Source organism: Polypterus senegalus, chromosome 1 (assembly GCF_016835505.1).
Source record: "Polypterus senegalus isolate Bchr_013 chromosome 1, ASM1683550v1, whole genome shotgun sequence".
Classification (NCBI taxonomy): Eukaryota; Metazoa; Chordata; class Cladistia; order Polypteriformes; family Polypteridae; genus Polypterus; species Polypterus senegalus.
Genome location: NC_053154.1, coordinates 93,723,617 through 93,740,119, shown reverse-complemented (window position 1 = coordinate 93,740,119; position 16,503 = coordinate 93,723,617). Strand labels below are relative to the sequence as shown.

The 16,503-nt window shown below is 39.4% G+C and overlaps 1 protein-coding gene across 1 annotated transcript in view; it reads left to right on the top strand.

Moving 5' to 3' along the window:
* LOC120529640 (otoancorin-like) overlaps nucleotides 1–16,503 on the top strand; it is a 149,236-nt gene that overhangs the window by 100,502 nt on the left and 32,231 nt on the right. Inside the window, exon 18 of the mRNA XM_039753623.1 lies at nucleotides 3,437–3,608. Coding sequence (XP_039609557.1) covers nucleotides 3,437–3,608 — 172 coding nt within the window. The remainder of the gene's footprint in view (nucleotides 1–3,436; nucleotides 3,609–16,503) is intronic.

Genomic DNA, 16,503 nt, shown 5'->3' with positions numbered 1-16,503 from the left:
ACCAAGTGGGATTGGGTGGGGATCCTTTGATAGGCGATCCCTTGTAATTTTCATTTGGCAACATGCCTTGGACCGGTACGCACCATGCTTTTGCTGTTGAAGTGTTCTTCTAAAAACAACACATCAATCATCACTATGCAATGCGCCTTTCGAATGCAATTCAGCATTCCTCCTAATGGTGACATCCCAAATTGGAAAGCAGTTCTTCAGTGGCTGGCTAAATTTAGACAGACATGTACAACATTAAACAGCAAATCTCCAGGCCTTCCTCGGACTATATGAATGCCTGAAAACATTCAGGCTGTAAGGGCATAAATTTTGCAGTCTCCTAGACGTTAAACACTCAAACATGCTTTCGCTTTAGGCATTTCCAACATATCCTTGAGGAGAATTTTGCATGAAGACCTTAATTTCCATCCGTATAAAATAATGGTAGTGCAGGAACTCACTGAGAGAGACTGGGAGAGTTGAAGAGAGTTGTGTGTGAACATTCTGTAAATCGTTCATCGAGATGCCATCCATTTGAATGGTTGAGTAAATAAGGAAAACTTTCACTACTGGGCTGAAACCAACCCTTGTGAACTTCATCAGAGACCCAAGCACATTGAGCGTGTTACAGTTTGGTGTGCCATTGCAGCATTTGGCCTTGAGGAGTGGGGACTCCTTTTTTTGAGGAGTGGGGAGCAATGGTCACCGTCACTTCAGAACGTTACATTGAAATGCTAGAGAAATTTTTTTGCGGCCCTAACTGGAAGAAATTAATGTGATGGATGCATGGTTTCAACAGGATGGAGCAACAGCTCATAAGGCACAGAGATCCAAGCAAGTTTTAAGGGAGAGGTTTCCATGAAAACTGATCTTCCTGTGCCGCGATGTAATGTGGCCTTCACATTTGCCTGGTCTCACTCCGTGCAATTTCGTCTTGTGGGGCTATCTCAAGTTGAAGGTATACACACACTGACCTCAAAACCTTGAAGCTGTCAAGGGTGCTATTTACCACAAAATCACCGCTATTCCCATTGAAATGGCCAAATAAGTCATACGAGCTTTCAGAAATCGTCTCGAAAAGTGTATCACTAATGATGATGGCCACCATCTTGAAGACATCATTTTTAAAACACAGTGAAAAAAATCCATTTTGTATACCCTTTTCTTGTGTCGTAATGAAATTTATTTTATGTTGCAGCATTTTTCTAGAATAAACGTTTGAAATGTGGTACTTCTTTCAGGCTCACCCTGTATATTATTAAATAAACCATTTTGGAAAACAATCTTGTGAACAAAAATGGAACGTGCTCATACATGGATCAATATTTGAATTGAAAACTTGCCTCTCTGCCTCATTTACTGTTCAGGAGTGCATCCCACCAGCAGCTTAGTCATTGGCTAATTTTGCACTTCACGTGATTATCAATAAAAAGTGTGCATTAAGGGATGAGAACAACCAAAGATTAAAAGTTAAAGAAAAATTAGTGAAAACATTATCAGGAAGTGAATATGACTTGTATTTGTGCATATCTGGGATTCTCTGAGAAGCAGAAAGTCAGTTCATCTGGGCCCTTTCACAGACTCCCGTAGTACTGCAGTAGTAGATATAAATATAAATGTAATGGCGGGCGGTAGTCTTCAGTTCAGATGCTCATTAGTACCTGTGTGTGATCCATTTTTGCTCATGACAGTCTTTTCCAGGGGTGGCTTATTTAACAACATTTAAGTAAAAGTCCTTGTGTTTGGGACGTTATGAACATAAAGCTGGATGTCTTGACATGGGGATTATGTGATTGGAGTAATGTGAGATTATTTCACAGACTTTTTGATATTGTTTTCTGTTGTTTGGCATTGGTTGCCATAGAGCCCTGTTATATCAGAAACTTTGTTACCTGTGTTCTGCATGAAAACATGAGATTAAAATTGTTTTCTCAGCCATCACTACAAAGTACATTGGGTAACTAACATATACAAAATATAATTTTTAAATGGAGTACTGCTTTAAGTCGATATGTGGAAATATTCATCAGTTTTAGAGTGATACAAGCAATAATCCCATTACAATATCTCAAAAAGAGTAATGAATAAGCTTTCAGGCTTTATAATGCACTGGTGAGTCCTCATCTTGAGTACTGTGTGCAGTTTTGGTCTCCTGACTATAAATAAGGACATAGCAGCACTAGAAAAGGTCCAGAGAAGAGCGACAAGGCTCATTCCATGGCTATAGGACATGCATTATGAAGAGAGATTAAAAGAGCGGAGTCTTTTAAGTTTAAGTAAAAGAAAATTAAGAGGGGACATGATTAAAGTGTTTAAAATTATGAAGGGAATTAGTACATTGGATTGAGACTGTTATTTTAAAATGAGTTCATCAAAATCACAGGGACACAGTTGGAACTTGTTAAGGGTAAATTTCACATTAGCTTTAGGAAGATTTTCTTTAAACAGAGAACCATAGAAACCAAGTAGTGTGGTAGACAGCAGGAATTTAGGGACTTTCAAAACTCGACTTGATGCTTTTTTAAAAGAATTAAGTGGATAGGACTGACAAGCTTTGTTTGCCTGTTCTTATCTAGAATGTTCTAATGTTCTAATACTGTGCCACCTTGCTATCAGTTTATGAATGAATGGACATACGAGTCTCTGCTTCTACTCTAAGTCAAGAGACTTGGTATAGACATGTGAAATCTCTCTTTTTGGGGACACAGATGACTCCCAAGAAGAGTCCTCCCAAAGAACCCCTTAATATACTAGGACTCCGAAGTCTTATTCATTTACTGCACTTACTAGCTCCAAACACCCATCTGTGAGAACACTCTTATTATTTTCTGTCCTATGTATAAAACTTTATATGTCTTAAAATTGCCACTTTCAAATTCTGAATTCTACAAGCATGAATCTCCATTAAATCTCCTCTTATTTCTCTTCATTTAAAAGTGATCTGCAAGTTTTTAAGTAACTGACATATATACTTTAAATTACAAATGGCAACAACTCCAACAATATAGCCCAAAAGACCTTACTTTAAGCAATTCTTGGTATGGAACAGCACATTATCTATAATCTCACTCTCTGTGTTAAAGCCAATTGCATTGGATCTGCATATGTTGTCCTGAAATTTAACCTCTTGTACTGCAAATTTAATAATTAGTTAGCCGTGAGACAACTTACCAGACACTTTCAAAAACGCATACTAAACAAAATAACATGCTTTATGGCTACTCAGATATGTTCTCTTGCTATCAAGTCACTGAAATGTGTTATCCAGATATTTATGCTAAGATGTATTGCTCACATAGTGTGCAGTGATGTAATTCCTACTTTAGAGTCTAAATGGCCAAAGAACACGTTCACAAAAACATAAGCTAAATGTCCATGGTGGAAATCAGATATGTGCATTGTTTTCCATGAGTAAGAAGAAATGTAACCTGTTTTTGTTCCTTACTAGGCAGACATGAAGTTAATCATTGGAGACATTCTCTCTCGAGTAGTAAGAGAAAAAGAGTTTGTAGTCAAAGATTTAGATTTCATTCCCAACATGGACTCTGTAAGAAAACTGTACTCTCAATTGATTCTTGGATCATCAGGATCGTCACCAAGCAGCCGAAAGAAAAGAGCAGGTACTGAATATTTAATTTTGGAATACAAATTGCAAAATTGTCCTTCATTTTGCTATTCTTACTTATTCCATGCCCATACTTTCATTATGTTGTAATGCCACCCATCGACATAGGTGCAATGCCACCCTGGTGGCCCTCATGAGTGGCTCTACATGTCTTTTGGAAAGTTTCTGTCCCCTACATTCTAAGGTATTACACTTTGTTTTAGTCCATGGATGATTATATTGGTAGCAATTTTAGAATTTAATCAGATCCTGCTTTTGATTGGAAATTCCCAAAAAATGGCATTTATTTAATTAGACAACTATGGCTAATCTTTAATGACCTGGCTTGATAAAATTTTGCCAATTTAAGACTTCAATTACTAATGATTTTATGATTTTACAAGTGGAAAAAATACTGAAGTAATGGCTCCTCCAGCATTCACTGTCGTTTTCGCTTTTGTCACATATTAGTTAATTGTCATTAATTGTACAATAAATGATCTGAAAATTAAGAAGTAGATTACACTAAATTAGAGTGGTATTTTATTTATAATTTTATGGGGAAATAAGAAAAACCACTACTGGCTTATAGGTGAAGACGGTCTGTGCACATATAATTTCAAGACACAATTGTATATTGTTTTTTAGAAACCACTAATGTTTTTTTTATTGAATTATGCTGGACAGATAGTCTGACTGTGTGATGGGTCACAGTTGAAGCTCTGAAGCTCTTACATTAATGTAATGAACCATCAAGAACCAATACAAAGCAGATGGCCTGTTCCAAACTGCTTTTCCATTACAAGCAAGAATGCTGAAGGATGCACTACTTGTATGATGATTATCCACACAGTTATGAAATGTACCGAGTACATTAATGTGGTTTAAATATTATGTTGTTTACTTTTTATATTCTTGTTGGAGTATTGTTATAATGCTGTTTTACGATGCACAGGAGGTCTGTTTATGGCAACTTCTTTCCTATTTGCCTATATGCAACATGTCATCACTGATCTGATTTCTGAAACTTACAGTCCAGTACACCTGCTACATAAAGCAAAGCACCTCAACACAGTTACATAGTGCTCAGAGCAATAAACCTATAAATATAGCTACAGGTACAGGTTTGTCATCTACATAGTAAGGGGGCTGTAGCCAGTAGGACTTCTTAAAAACTTACTTGACTCCCTGAGAGTAAGGGCCGGTTTATACTTCATGCTCAGAATGCGTACACGCACGTATCATGGCTGCCACACGTTCCCAGCGTTCATTTCACGCGTCCTCTGAGCAGGTCCTCAGAAATTAGAGCGATGCGTGCACGAGTTGCAGTACCAGCAAAAAGTCGGGGGGCGCAGTGTGCTAAATGTTGGAACGTGACGTCAGTGTCTCTGTTACTATCTACATGTGACAGAAAGCCTCTATGCAGATCCTACGGGATGAATGCTTCGATGTGGTGAAGCAAAATGCTAAAATACAAATGCATTCGTGGTGCTTTTATATTCAAGCGTCACATATTCCCGATTGTAATGAGGCGATACATTTTAAAAGTCTCACATAACCATCTTTTGTGCCGTCTTTTTTTTTATTTTTGCAACTTAACAACAGCAACATAATGTATAGTGCTGTATTTGAGCCACTGAGAAAAAAATAAAGGACACGGTGAAAACGTGTATTTTGTGATTAAAGTGGAAATTTCAGCTTTAATCTCAAAATGTCCACTTTAACCTCGTAGTTTACTTTATCATTAATGCAGAACATCGTAAACATCATCCCAGATTTTAATCGCTACGAGCTTCTTGGACCTGACAGCAGCGGAAAGCAGCCATAGATCACCACACAGAACAAATTAAATGTATGATATTCCAACTCTCTGCACATTTAGAATCTTTAGATTTATACTTGATATCACTTTCATGATGAAATGCATTAAATTGTGTGTGTTACATTTTACATATAATTTCGTTTAAATAATGAATACTGTTAATAATTACACACATGGGGGAATAATTACACAAATGGGGGTGTCATGGTGGTGGAGCGATAGCACTGCTGTCTCGCAGGGAGTTATGTTGCTGGTATTTCCTGCTTGTATTGCACACTGTGCTCCGGTTTCCTTCCAAAGATATGCAGATTTAGGGATTTGGTGCCGCTAAAATGACGCTAGTGTATGTGTGTGCTTGTATTCACCTGTGAGATGAGCTGAGGCCTCGTCCAGAGATTGTTTCTCACTCGTGCCCAATGCTTGCTGGAATGGACACATCCCTGGATTGATGGATTAAATCAATAAATATAATTTTCAGAAATATGTCATCAGAATTTAATGAGTGTTCTAGGCAATTCACAACACAGAGAAGCCAAACATGTTCTCACCGTGATAATACCTCGCACTGCCACCTGGTGGATTCCTCCAGATTTACGTAAAGTACGCACGCAAGTATGAACACTACAACGCTTGCGTAGCAGGAGTGTCCGCTGCAGCATGTGTCGCATCGTGTGAAGTATAACTCCGGGCTAAGAAGGAATCTTCTAAATAAACAGAAAATAAAACAAGAAGCAGTCTTAGCCTGGTCCTGGCTGCTACTGAAAAAGTGTCAGCATTGCAGGAATTAAAGAAGTAAATGTATCTGAGCCAGAAACAGCCACCAATTTTTGCCTTAATCAGACATAACTTAGTATACAGTACCGATTTTGGTTAACTGCAGCGGTGGGCAGCATCAGGCATGGAGGGCCGCAGTGGCTGCAGTTTTTTGTTTCAACCCAGTTGCTACGTGAGGAATCAATTTTTGATGATGAAGGATGTATCACTCAAGTGACATTTTAATGCTTCATATTAGTGGTTTTGCTTGTTAAGTTTCTTCACCCTTAATTGCATATTTCAATCTACATTCACTGATTTTAATGGCTCCTTATTAGCCACAAGATGCAAATTGAAAGGGAGCTAGCAGTTCTCCATCGAACTTGTTTCTGTTTACACCTGTATGGATTTATCATGCACTATTTGGATTAATAAAACAATTAAGAGTAAAACGTGACAGATTAAAAATTATCCATTTTAGGCTACAAATGATTTAGACGATATCCTTGGAAAGGAAAAAAATGTAAGGCATAAGAACCTAACATTGTAGGCTAACAAGCCATAAAATTATATAAGGTCTGAGACTGTCAAGGATTGGTTTTTAATTAAGCATTTGGGTTGGAACAAAAACCTGCAGCCACTGCACCCCCTGAAATGGCATTGCTCTTCCCTGGTTAAATGAGTCAGTACTCTTCTGCATATTTTTAAAACCACAGGTTGATTCAGAGCACTACAGTGCTTATAAGAAGTATTTACCTCGTAGAAGTTATCACATTTTAATATTATATAACAAATAGCTGTGTAAGCTCGTGCTGTAAAAAGCCTGGAGTACTAGAAACTATTGAAATCGTCAGAAAAAAATTGAAATGTAGAGATGTCAGGTAATTGAAGGGAACTACTCTGGGCATCTCTCTCCTAGGAGGATTCGTTTTGCCGACATGCCCACATCACTTGTGTATTAGCGTCGGGAAGAAAAGTAAAACGGATACCGTTTTTCCAATGTTAGCTGCTAAGTGACTTTGGCTTTCCTCTGAGGTTTCGTTTTGCTGACATGCTGGCCTCCCTTGTGTTATAAGCGGCTAAGCAAGTTTTCTGTTTCCTCGGAGGTGGAGCCCTTACCCTGACTCCACCTCTCACTTCCGGGCCGGACAGACACACACACTTCCACACGTAGATGTTCATATATAAGATGAATCACAGTGGATTTACTTTGGTGAAAATAAATCTCTGAAAAGTGGTCTAAATTTATTACAAATATAAAAAAAAAAAAATTAATTGATCACATAAGTATTCATGCCCTTCAAGTAAATATTTAATTTTGGTAAACATGACAGCCTGGATTCAGAGTGTACAGGTGTCTATCAGCTTTGCACAACTGGACATTGCAATTGTTCCTCTTTCTTTGTTGCTAAGGTGCTCAAGCTCTGTCAGGCCTTTAACAAGTCAAGCAGCAAATTCTCAGTTGAATTGCGATCTGGACTCTTGACTTGGACACTCCAGGACATTCACATTGTTGTTTTTAAGGCATCCCTGTGCAGCTTTGGCTTTATTTTTAGGTTTGTCATGCTAGAAAACAAATCTTCTCCGAAGATGGAGGTTTCTTGGAGATTGCATCAGGTTTTCCTCCAGGATTCCTCTGTATTTTGCTGCATTCATTTTACTCTTTACCCTCACAAGACTTCCAGGGTCTGCTGCAGAGAAGCATTCCTACACAATGATGCTGCCACCACCATGTTTCACAGAGGGGATGGTGAGTGTTTGATAATATGCAGTGTAACGTGGCATTTAGTCTAATGTCTAAGGTGATTTTGCAGTCTTCAATTTGTCTTCTGACAAACTCTACCCAAGATGTCATATGTGTTTTTTAAACAGTGGCTTTCTATTGTGAAATAAAGCAGACTCAACACACTCCAGAAAGGTTTGGGGCAGCCACTCGTATAATATTCCTGGCTGCAAAAGGTTTTCGAATATCACAGACATGTTCACAATACTGAGTCCAAAACAGAACTGCTTAACAGAGGAAGGGAGTGGGGTTTTATAGGGAGGTTTGCGGAAATGATGTGGTCCTTGGGACCAGAACAGGAAATGATGTAGTACTTGAAGCTGATGAGGAAGTGACGTCTTCGTATTCAGGATGGATTTCCTGGGTCTGGTCTGCGGGGACAAAATAAGAGGCTTTAATGCACCCCACCACCCCCTGGCTGGGCTTGGATTTCCCTGCCTTTTGTCCCTGTGGCTGACTCCCATGCGCAAGTGTGTGACACTTTTTACCATTCTCCTATAAAGCTGCAAATGGTGAGCCAACCAGACAAAAGTTGTTTGCACAGTCTCTTCATTCCTAACTCACTGTAGCTTATAACTCCTTCACAGTTATTATAGGCTTCTTGGTGGCCTATCTCACTACTCTTTGTCTTGCACAATCACTCTGTGTTTATGTACTGCCTGGTCTATGCAGATTTACAGCTGTACCATACACTTTCCATTTCTTAATGATTGATATTCAGTAACTTGGATATTTTTTGGTATCCCTCTCATGATTTTTGCTTTTCATGGAGTTCCTTTGAGGGTTCTTTTTGTTTTCATTGTGTAGGTTAGGCCATGATACTGACTCACCACAAGTTGCCCCTTCCAGATTAGGCTCATTTATACTACAATCAATTGAAACTCCTTGACCCAACACAATGGTGATGTCCATTAAACTAGTTATGGGACTTCTAAAACCAATTGGCTGCGCTACTGATAATTTTGGCGGTCATATTAAAGCAGATGAGTAATAAACCGATGATATGATTGCACTCTAGGATAAAAAAATAAACAGAAAATAGAGGAAAGTAAAAAATACCTGAATGACAGGCTAAACCTCTAGGGCTCAATAGTAAAGCTGACAAGGACCAAACTTGTATGTCCATCCCAATTCCTTGGCTTTCTAATAGCATACAACTAGAAGGTCTGTCCAGTGTTTACTTTTGAGAAGGTAACGTACATCAGTATGCTGTAGATGTAAGACACTCCAGTGTATCTGTGCTGATGCTGCTTCCCGCAGTTCACTGTTTGTGAACTTTAAATAGACTGAATTGCCAAAGGTGGGAGTGAGATAGGTGCTAAAGAGATTGACCTTTTACCAGATTAATATTGATCACTTTATGGTTGGCACACTGACATGGATCAGTACATAGTGAATAGCTTTATCAGCTGTTCTAAGGCCAGTAAGCTAAAACATAAAAATGTGTCTGTATCCCGATGCTGAAGGGAAAACATGCCTGTTTTCTTCATCCAAGGCATTGGTATCTGAATACATCGCATCTCTCTTCAGTAATTATGTTTTGCCCCAAACCACTTATTTTTAAAACCAAAAATGGTGATAATTTATATAGAAGATTTATGGGATTGATCACAGTGTAGAGCAATAACTCTGTTGCCTTAAGTGGCCAGTTGCTAAACTGTATCTCGGTCTGCAGGTTTTCTCAGGCAATGGTGACCCTTATGCAATAAATTCATTTAAAAGACAAATGCTTGGGTGATCCATAGTATCCCTGTACTTGCTTTATCCCCAAGACATATTGCTTTATGTGCCTGAAAAGGGCAGACACTAAAGCAGGCTGTCTGGTAGCACATTAGTGTACTTTGTGAAACCCAAATGAGTCAGATGCAAATTCTCAAATAACGCACTTAGGCTGCCATCTTACCTAGGGCCCAAGCTGTATGGTGCTTCACTTGCCATATACAGAATGGTTATGAAATGTTCACTTTATTTAAAGCTGTTTTCTTAGCAAGCAACATTGTGTGTTTTTAAATGATGTATGGAATGTGCCGTGTTTTTATTCAGGCCCACACCATCATGATCTGCTGTTAGGTGTCTGTAATTACAGTTTAGATCACGGGTGTCGAACTCCTGAAGGGCAACAGTGGCTGCAGGTTTTCATTCTAACCATCTTCTTCATTAGTGACCAGTTTTTGCTACTAATTAACTTCTTTTGCCTTAATGTTAATTAACACTGACTCAGGCCCCTTAGTTGTCTCATTCTCCTTAATTAGAAGCCAAATAATAATGAGGGGCGGCACGGTGGCACAGTGGTAGCGCTGCTGCCTCGCAGTTAGGAGACCCGGGTTCGCTTCCCGGGTCCTCCCTGCGTGGAGTTTGCATGTTCTCCCCGTGTCTGCGTGGGTTTCCTCCGGGCGCTCCGGTTTCCTCCCACAATCCAAAGACATGCAGGTTAGGTGGATTGGCGATTCTAACTTGGCCCTAGTGTGTGCTTGGTATTTGTGTGTGTCCCGCGGTGGGTTGGCACCCTGCCCAGGATTGGTTCCTGCCTTGTGCCCTGTGTTGGCTGGGATTGGCTCCAGCAGACCCCCGTGACCCTGTGTTCGGATTCAGCGGGTTAGAAAATGGATGGATGGATGGATAATAATGAGACACAAAACGAGCCGCCACATGACCAGCTCACCTGTACCCATCACACAATATCTGCAAATAAAGAAAGGTGAAGGTCTCAGTAAGGTTGATCTCTCAGGTTAGCAAAACATTTTGATGGTGTTCTTAGAAAAAAACAGAAAAATCAATAGTTTTGGAAATGTCTGCTGTGGCAGAATGAGAGCAGCAACTAGCCATGGAATTAAAAAACAGGTTTAATTAAAATCAAGAATCAGTTTCTCATTAAGAAACTGGTTGGAGTGAAATTGGTTGGTATTTGAAACCCCAATTTAGCTGGTCATCTGTTTGCTTGTTTTACATCTCATTTCTGTTTGGCTGTAATTCAATGAAGAAAAGAATCTATTCAGAGGACTGAATCCTTAAAAACAGGGCTATTACAATGAAAGAAAAATAAGTTAATTAGCAGTTAAAACTGGTCACTGATTAGGAAAAGGGTTAGAATGAAAACCTGCAGCCACTGCGGCCCTCCAGGCCTGGAGTTTGACACCCTGGTTTAGATAGTTCATCATGCAATCAATCATTTCTTTCATTGTATTTTTTCACAGATCACTTTACAAATTTCTAAATAGTATAAGTGAAAATAACTAAAAAACAAATTTAAATAAAAAAGAGCTAAAATGCACACTACATGTACTTTATATGACAGAAAGTTTAGGGACACCCGTCCATCACATTTTTGGACATTCCATTCCAGAATCATGGAATTAGTATGGAGTTGTCCTCTTTTGCAGCTATAGAAAGCAATACTCTTTGGGAAGACTTTCAACAAGTGTTTGGAGGGTGTCTGTAGGAATTTGTGCCAATTCAGTCAAAACAGCATTTCTGACACGGGGTAGACGTTGGTTGAGAAGGCTCCGCTTGCCATTCAGCATTTTCAGCTCATCCCAATGGTGTTAAATAGGCCTGATTTCAGAGTTCTGTGGAGCTTACTCGAGTTCCTTCACTTCAGGCTCATCAAACCATGTCTTAATGGGCCTGGCTTTGTGCAGAGGAGCAAAGTCATGCTGGAAATGAAACAGGCTTCCCCCAAACAGTAGCCACTAATTTGGGAGCACGCAAACTTAGAAGTGCACCATTGTCTCAAATGTCTTTGTATGCTGTAGAATCAACAGTACCTGGAACTGAGGCCCCTAACCCAAACTGCGAAAAACAGCCTCAGACCATTATCCCTCCTCCATCAAACTTTACGGCTGGTATCATGCAGTCCACAAGGTAGCGTTCTCCTGCCATCTGCCAAACTCAGATTTGTCTATAAGACTGCCAGATAATGAAATGTGATTCATCACTGCAGAGACCATATTTGCACAGGTTTAGAGTGCAATGGCAGAGTGCTTTACACTATTCCACCATTGCATATTGACATTAGGTTTGTGTGCAGCTGCTTGGCCATGGAAAAAACCTCCTGATGTACAGCTGTTGTGCCGATGTGGCTTCCTAAGGCACTTTGGAACTCTGTTGTGAGCAATGAAGTTGAGAATAGACGACTTTAATGTGCTATTCACTTCATCATGTGGTGGCCCCCACTCTGAGTCTGCATTGTCTATGACTTTGTTGGCTGAACTGCTATCACTCCTAGGCTCTTACACTTCACAAAAGTAAGACTTACAGTTGACTGGGGCAGTACCAGCTGAGCAGAAAATTCATGTGCCGATCTGTGACAAAGGTAGCATCCTATGACTGTGCCACATTTAAGGTTACCAAGATCTTCAGTTTGACCAATTCTACTGCCAGCATTTGTCAATGGAGATCGTCAGGCTGTGTTCTTGGTTTTATGCACCTGTTGACAATGGCAGTGGCCAAAACACCTCAACTCAATAAGTGTCCGCATACATTTGACCAAATAATGCATATAGGAACAGATTGATTAAAAAAAGCAAGTGCTTCAGTTGAAAACAATCCACCCTAAAGATTTTAAAATGATATGTTTTTTGAAGAACATATATGATACTTGATCACATATATGATTTAATAAATTGTTCATAGGACACATAAAATCTTATGACTAAATCTAATAGCCGGAGGAGAGCTCTAAATTTCCTATCTGAAAAGTGTTACACCATCACAATAGTACTGTGAAACTAAATTTAGCCTGACAGTATATAGCTGCGTTAAAAGACACTGGAAGTGTTTTTTTATTACATAGAAACGTCTTTGCACAGGTATGGAGTAAAAAGAAAGTTTTTTGTTGCAGTTTTTCTTCATATTGCTGCTGTTGAGTAAATCACTAAAGAGACTGTACTGAAATCATACTACAAACAAAAAACTTCAGAAACTAGCTAGCAGGAAGCAAGCAGGCAAACAGAGTTAACAGCTTTACTTAGGCCTTATGTGCATATATGAGAGTCCACAAATCTCTGTAATTTACCTTAAGAGTACATCACTGAAGAAGAACATTATGACCTGCCAAAAACTGAAAAGCTGCAATTACAATTCACACACTAAGCCCTGAAAACCTATAGAATGGTGCACATGTAGACACCTGACAGGCCACTGGACTGAACCAACAGCCAGTTATGAACTCAACAATTTGGCCAGTCACAAAACGTTTAACACAGCTCCCGAGTATAATGTTAACAACTCAGGTTACGTGTTGAGAGTTGTATCTGACATAAGCAGAGAAATGTTTGTCAGCCATTCTGAAGCTCATCCATGGATGAATCGCTGTGGGTCATGTGTACAGCCCGCATAGTACCTTATCAAAGCAGGTGCAGGGCAACTTCAAAACCAAATGAACTGAGATTGTCAGCATTTGCCAAAAGGTTTCCCTCAGCTGATCGTTCTTGTAAGTAGCTTCCTTTATCAGTAAATCTACCTGCTTGGTATCCTTTTGTGTCAGATCCTTCATTAATAAGCTGGTCTTGGCAGTGTTGCAAGCTTGACTGACATAGCTTTTCTACAGGAGTTGCAAGGTCTGATGACAGGTTACTGCATATCATAGGATGTGAACTTCAAAAGTCACGGTGACTGCAATGTGTGCCTCAACAGGCAGCCTACAGTCAGCAGGCTCTACAGTAACCATCCAACAAGAAATTAGTATTGAAAAACTGAACAGAAAATTAACACAACATAACAAAGGCACTCATTATTTTGGAATCATGATACTGTGAGGTAGCCATGCTATTTATTACACCTTCATATTTATTTACAATGAAATGAAATGAAACTTTTTTTACCATTAACATTGAATACACCTAATATTATTATTATGAATATTATTATTGTCTTTACATTTATATTCTGAGTTATTTTCAACAAATGTACGCTGATGTGACCTGTATCTTAAGTTACAGATTCGTTTGTGTTCTCATACTATTTGCATTGTTGGATTCTGTGTGTTCTGTATTTAACACCACATAGCAATCAACCCACTCAACTAGTTTAAGGGAGTTGGAAATGGATGGATAGACATTAGAGTCTAATAGAACTGTATATATAGGGTTTAAACCTATAAAACATTAAGTGCATGGGCTCTGTACTAACTGCCAAAGCCATTTTCGTTTGGTTTCTTCTCTTGTGATTCCTACTGCACTTCTGGAGCCTGTAATTCTATGAGCTCCTAAACAAAGTTCATCATTGAGTACTGCTGTTGCAAAGAGTCACCTTCAATGGGCAAGGAAGCTGTCAAGACAAAGAATTTAAAAACGATGTAAATTACATTACTGGCAACAAGGTATTGTGGTGTTTAAAACTGTTGCCCCACAGAATGACTGCCCAAACTGTAAACAATCAATATGCAAAAACTACACAAAAAACTTTAAAGGTAAGTTGTTTTACTCTTGTTTAGCAAAAAAAAAAAAAAATCCACCAACGGGGTAAGAAACATTTACTTCTTAAAGTATGCCAAATAATTGTAAATACAAGTTTTTTGATAAGTCAATAATTCATATAATAAGGAAAAACACAATTTAACGTCATGATATAAATACTTTTTACTTGCTTAGATTTCATTTTTTGCAGTGCAGGGTTTGAATGTCTTGCTTGTATGGAATTAGCATGATTTCAATATGGAATATTTTCTGAGTATTCCAGTTTTCCTCCCACATTATTATACATTACTTCTATAAATTGTACTTTAATATATTCCAAAGTACAACTATTGCTAAATTATTTTAACTTTGCCATTTCCACATGTGCATTTAGAATGGGATAGTTGGTAGAGCTAAAGATTGAGATATCCCAGAACAGCTCAAGTCTTATTGTCTTATAAGGAGTGACAGGGGAAGTAAGCTGCCATTGCTGAAAGACATTGATAACCAGATCAGAAAGCAGAAGCATTTAATGTTGTCTATAGAAATCTTGCATGCTTGGATATTTGGAAGCTTTGTTTTAAAATGCTGGAAACCTAAATACATGACAAGTAAAGTTGAACTTTGGAGAGATCTGAGTGTTTTGAGATGATGGAGGGTGAAACAGGTCAGTGGTAAGGAGGACAACATTTCCTCCGAAGAGAGGATGAGAGCTCCTTATTTTTTCAGCATAGAATTAAACTTTACATCTTTTTAGTTTTGCACATAGATAGATAGATAGATAGATAGATAGATAGATAGATAGATAGATAGATAGATAGATAGATAGATAGATAGATAGATAGATAGATAGATAGATAGATAGATAGATAGATAGATTGATAGATAGATAGATAGATAGATAGATAGATAGATAGATAGATAGATAGATAGATAGATACTTTATTAATCCCCAAGGGGAAATTCACATACTCCAGCAGCAGCATACTGATAAAAACAATATTAATTAAAGAGTGATAACAATGAAGGTATAACAGACAGACAATAACTTTGTAAAATGTTAACGTTTACCCCCCCGGGTGGAACTGAAGAGTTGCATAGTGTGGGGGAGGAACGATCTCCTCAGTCTGTCAGTGGAGCAGGTCAGTGACAGCAGTCTGTCGCTGAAGCTGCTCCTCTGTCTGGAGATGATACTGTTCAGTGGATTCTCCATGATTGACAAGAGCCTGCTCAGCGTCCGTCGCTCTGCCACGGATGTCAAACTGTCCAGCTCCGTGTCTACAATAGAGCCTGCCTTCCTCACCAATTTGTCCAGGCGTGACACATCCCTCTTCTTTATGCTGCCTCCCCAGCACACCACCACATAGAAGAGGCGCTCACCACAACCGTCTGATAGAACATCTGCATCATCTTATTGCAGATGTTGAAGGACACCAGTCTTCTAAGGAAGTATAGTCGGCTCTGTCCTCTCTTGTACTGAGCATCAGTATTGGCAGTCCAGTCCAATTTATCATCCACCTGCACTCCCAGGTATTTATAGGTCTGCAATGTCTGCACACAGTCACCTCTGATGATCACGGGATCCATGAGGGGCCTGGGTTTCCTAAAATCCACCACCAGCTCCTTGGTTTTGCTGGTGTTCAGGTGTAGGTGGTTTGAGTGGCACCATTTAACAAAGTCCTTGATTAGCTTACTATACTCCTCCTCCTACCCACTCCTGATGCAGCCCATGATAGCAGTGTCGTCAGCGAACTTTTGCACGTGGCATGACACCGAGTTGTCTGATGTATATAAGCTGAACAGGACTGGAGAAAGTACAGTCCCCTGCGGTGCTCCTGTGTTGCTGACCACAATGTCACACCTGCAGTTCCCGAGACGCACATACTGAGGTCTGTGGTCTCACGATCCATGCCACCAGGTATGAACCTACTCCCATCTCTGTCAGCTTGTCCCTAAGGAGCCGAGGTTGGATGGTGTTGAAGGCGATAGAGAAGTCCAGAAACATAATTCTTACAGCACCACTGCCTCTGTTCAAGTGGGAGAGGGATCAGTGTAGCATATAGATGATGGCATCCTCCGCTCCTACCTTCTCCTGGTATGCAAACTGCAGAGGGTCGAGGGAGTGGCGGACTTGTGGCCTTAGGTGGTGAAGCAGCAG